The sequence below is a fragment of the Colobus angolensis genome, unplaced genomic scaffold (assembly GCF_000951035.1).
Source record: "Colobus angolensis palliatus isolate OR3802 unplaced genomic scaffold, Cang.pa_1.0 Scaffold289, whole genome shotgun sequence".
In the NCBI taxonomy this organism is placed as follows: Eukaryota; Metazoa; Chordata; class Mammalia; order Primates; family Cercopithecidae; genus Colobus; species Colobus angolensis.
The window spans coordinates 1,405,961-1,410,327 of NW_012116143.1; the positions used below are offsets into that span (position 1 = coordinate 1,405,961).

The 4,367-nt window shown below is 44.7% G+C and overlaps 1 protein-coding gene across 3 annotated transcripts in view; it reads left to right on the top strand.

Moving 5' to 3' along the window:
• Positions 1–1,247: 1,247 nt before the first annotated feature.
• PHC3 (polyhomeotic homolog 3 (Drosophila)) overlaps positions 1,248–4,367 on the top strand; it is a 100,611-nt gene continuing 97,491 nt past the window's right edge. The window contains exons 1-2 of one of the 3 annotated variants that reach the window (XM_011949003.1): positions 1,248–1,289; positions 4,064–4,229. In XM_011949003.1, the coding sequence (XP_011804393.1) occupies positions 1,276–1,289; positions 4,064–4,229 (180 nt within the window). In that variant the 5' untranslated portion in view covers positions 1,248–1,275. Of the gene's footprint in view, positions 1,305–4,063; positions 4,230–4,367 lie in introns of all 3 variants that reach the window. The other 2 variants (XM_011949001.1, XM_011949002.1) reach the window with 2 other exon arrangements.

The following is a 4,367-nucleotide window of genomic DNA, read 5'->3' on the forward strand; positions in this document are numbered from 1 at the left end:
AGAGACATTGTCTATGGTTCATATGCTTTTTTTTTTTTTTCTGTAAAGGGTGGTAAAGATTTATTATACACCTTGAACTTTAAAGTTTCCAAAGCACTTACTAAATCTGTTTCAGAACATTTTTTCCTCAGCCTCCTGAGTAGCTGGGACCACAGGTGCACAACATGACATCCGGCTAATTTTTGTAGTTTTTGTAGAGATGGGGTTTCCCCATGTTGCCCAGGCTGGTCTCAAACTCCCGGGCTCAAGCAATCCCCCCAAAGTGCTGGGATTATGAGGGTGAGCCATTGTCCCCACCTTCAGAACACTTATTATATTGTATGCAAATGTCCATAAAACCCACTCTGCTACTTCTTGGAAGACAAGGACTCATCTTTACTATTTCATATTTATATTGAAATGTGTTATTTTACTCATCTTTATGTGTTTGTCTCACACACCTGAGTTGTTGGCATTTAGCAGACCACACCAGCAAACTGGTGGCTGTTTCTGCTTGTTACTTGTGGTATTCAAGTTTGCAGTTCCTACTAAGTGCTCAGCAAATTCATATTGAAGCCATGAATGATATGCCTAGGGTAGTCAGGATGATTCCTTAACCACTCATTCACTGCCATCTGAACACTATCTTTCAGCTGGAGAGAGGCACTGCTTATTGGGACGCCCAAACTCGAAAGCTCCCAGGCAACAAGCCCTGCAGCCAGCCCTGAATGTCCTTTACCCCTGAGACCCCAGCCTCCAATCCTCGTGGGTATTTTCTTTGAAACCAGTCTGCAGTTTGCATAGACTTTGGTATATTTTAGATATTCTTCAAAATTATTATTATTATTATTATTGTTGTTGTTGGGTTTTTTTTTTGGTAGAGTCAGGGTCTCACTTTGTTGCCAAGGCTCAAACTTGAACTCCTCGCTTCAAGAGACCCTCCTCAACCTCCCAAAGTGCTGGGATTACAGGTGAGCCACCGCGCCTGTATTCTTTAAATTTTAAATTTAACAATCTAAGATAACTTTTTATACCTGTATTACAGATCCCTCCCCAAGAGGAAGATCTTGGACGAGAGAAAGCGAGAGGCTGGAGAGGAGACACTAGTATCTAAGTTGGGGAAATCTGGTCACTTTCCAGAGAGAGCAATTCCTGAGGTGGGCGGGGGCGATTGGAAGCTGAGGACCCCACGTGACGTCGGGCTCCGGGGGCTGAGCCGACCCCACCCCTCCCCTCCCGCCCGCCGCCTCCAGTGGGGGCGCATGCGCAACCCATGTTAGTGATGGAGGAGAGAAGATGGCGGAAGCGGAGTGAGTGACTGGATGGTGACTGATGTCGTAACTAGGGGGGCGAGTTGGGGCAGCGACACGTTCCCCCAGGGGAAAGCTCAGGGCTCTTTCGCGGGCAGTGTGGGGAAAGAGAGACTCGAGACCCGTCTTATCGTGGAGGAGCCTGCTAGGCCCGTGTCGGGGGGCGAAGGCGAACTCTAGGGTTCAGTTACCCTCCAGACAGGAGCGCCCCTTCCGCGGTCAGGTCCCGGATCTGCGCGGCCTTGCGCGCAGCGTCACCGTTGGGACCCCGGGAGCTGGGGTTTTCCGGAGAACGAGCCCGGGTGGGCTCCTCAGGCGCTGTCATTTCTGCAAGTGGGCCCGGCGGGCAGCCTTGTTACGGCTGCCTGCGCAGGGGCCCACGGAGGCTGCGTAGGGCAGGGCGGGCACTGCCAGGCCTCCTTTGCCTTCCTCTCCTTCCCGCCTCGGCACCACCCCACTCCTGCTCAGCGGAAGAACCCGAGACGCGCGGCTGCCCACAGCCCTCGTGCCGGAGGCCTGCAGGAGTTGTCCCAGCGTGGGCCTGAGAGCGGCGGGGGCTGCTTTCAAGTCTCGTGAGGCTGAAAACACCCTGAAAGAAAGATCTTTCCCTCGAGTCTCTGGCTGCAGCGTTGCTGCCTCACAAGCAGGCCACATTCTTGTGTGTCGGTATGACGATATGCTTAGTTAACGACTCCCGAACTTACTGTTTCCTCGGTAGGCCTCTTGTGCACCAGAACTGCTGGCTGTATTTTGCAGGTATTAGTATGCCTAGACGGTAGAGTTTCCAAAATTGTTCTTTTGTGCCAGGCCTCAAAATGCAGTGCGATGGTTTGGCCAGTTCCACTTACCGATGTTTAGACTTACGCCTAGAATTTGGATTCTCTGTGACCATTTTTGGTTCGTAGTTAGAACTGTTTACCATACTGTTTGGATTGGAGGGCATGGTTGAGCAGATTTAACACTTTAAAAAGACCAGAACTTAAGCTCGCCTTTTGCATGTCACTGGTACACGATACGGTAGTAGTATGACAGGCAGCAGTTTGGTAAAAAGTTTACCTTACCTACCACTAATACTGTATAATGTTGAACAGTTACTATATGATGCTGTGATTTGATTGGAAGGCAGTTTGGAAAAAAAAAAACCAGAAGCATAAAGATGTATGAATTATTTACTAATCCAAAAAGTAAGTGAGGAGTCAGCTTTCTTCCTGACGGTTTTCCTTTCACTTTTCCTCTTATTTTCTTTTTCTTTATTTGTGACAGCGTCTTTCACTCTGTCTCCCAGGCTGGAGTGCAGTGGCGTGATCGTAGCTCGCTGCAGCGTGGACCTCCTGGGCTCAAGTGATTTTCCCACCTTAGCCTCCCAAGTTGCTGGGACTGCAGGCCTGTGCCATCAGGCCTGGCTAATTTTTTATTTTTCATTTGTAGAGACAGAGTTTCCCTATGTTGCCCAGGCTGGCTTTGAATCCTCAGCTCGAGCAATCCTCCCCCAAAGTGGTAGGATGATAGGTGCAAACTGCCACTCAGGGCCCCCACTTTTCCTCTTATTAAATGTTTTGTTTTTTTTCGTTTTTTTTTTACATTTGGTTCCTCAGAGAATATAAATACTGTTTACATACGTAATATAGAACAAAGAAAATTTGTACTTAAAAAAGCAACGCTATGGGAATAGTGTATGTGTACCAATTAGTGCCAAATTCATTTTTTTTTTGTGGAATAGAAAGTGTTCTTGTTACATTCTTGTCAGTACTGCTAATGTGGGGTGGGTGGGATTTAGTTTCTCAGAAGAAAAGACCTTAAAAAAAAAGGACGATAAAACCAGTATAATCTCTTGTGTGCTTTTCACCTTCGAGGTACATTTCTGACCCGACGAAAACTACTGCTGTTCTGGTTTCTAACAATATGGAGGTCCTTAGAATTGACTTAAAATGTTTGAATGTATTCAAATACAGATTCCGTATTTAGTGGAATTTTGTACAAGTAAGATTATAGTATTGGAGGGAAAAGATCAGAAAGTCTGGTATAAAAGTGTACTTTACTGTCCATTCATGTGGAAGGGACATAATTTATGTTTTCAAAATCTGGAGTAATTCTTTGTGAAAAAGATTTTGTAAGGATATGGGAAGTTGCTGTTAGCTGCTTCTCTGTGTTCTTACAGCAACCTGCTAATAAGTATAACTCAGTCATTAGAAGTAGTAAGGACAGTGTTGTAGACTGATTAGGGGAAAAGCCAGTGTGAGTTAAAAAAAAATTACTTTTTAACATTTTTTAAAAATTTATTTTTTAAGAAAAGTATATATGGTAAACTAAACCAAGCTAGTTAACATGAGTCCTTAGGCATTCTGTTCTAATGTATAGGTAAGAATGACTTTAGTTTGTAATTAGTGTAATCAAAAGAATGTAAAGAAGTGTTTTAAAATATTCTGATACTGCTTAAATTTTTATTTTCCTAGGTAGTTTAGTATTCTGTCATCGCCTGTTTTGGTTTAAAACAAATCTTTCAGTAATGCAAAGATAAACTTTTGGCTATGCTTTATCTGAGTTACATATTCTGAATCATTTGAATTCAAATGTAGTAGGTATTAACTATTAAATATGCTCCATATATGTGAAGTATTTTTCCCTTCTAAGTGCTTACAGGGACTGTGTGCTCTTTTTTATGAGGGCCTTCCTAGCAGTTTAGATTACTGCTGATTATTTCTTTGGAATGAACATTCTTTAAAGCTCATAAGATAATGCTTTTACCAATACAAACCCTTTGTGTGACCTGCCAGATTTAAGGATCATAGTACAGCTATGGATAGTGAACCAAACCCGGGAACATCTTCTGTGTCAACAACAACCAGCAGTACCACCACCACCACCATCACCACTTCCTCCTCTCGAATGCAGCAGCCACAGATCTCTGTCTACAGTGGTTCAGACCGACATGCTGTACAGGTATTTCAGCTGTAGTGATGGGTAGTCTAAGACTTAAGATGGCATATTACTGGCCGGGCGCGGTGGCTCAAGCCTGTAATCCCAGCACTTTGGGAGGCCGAGACGGGCGGATCACGAGGTCAGGAGATCGAGACCATC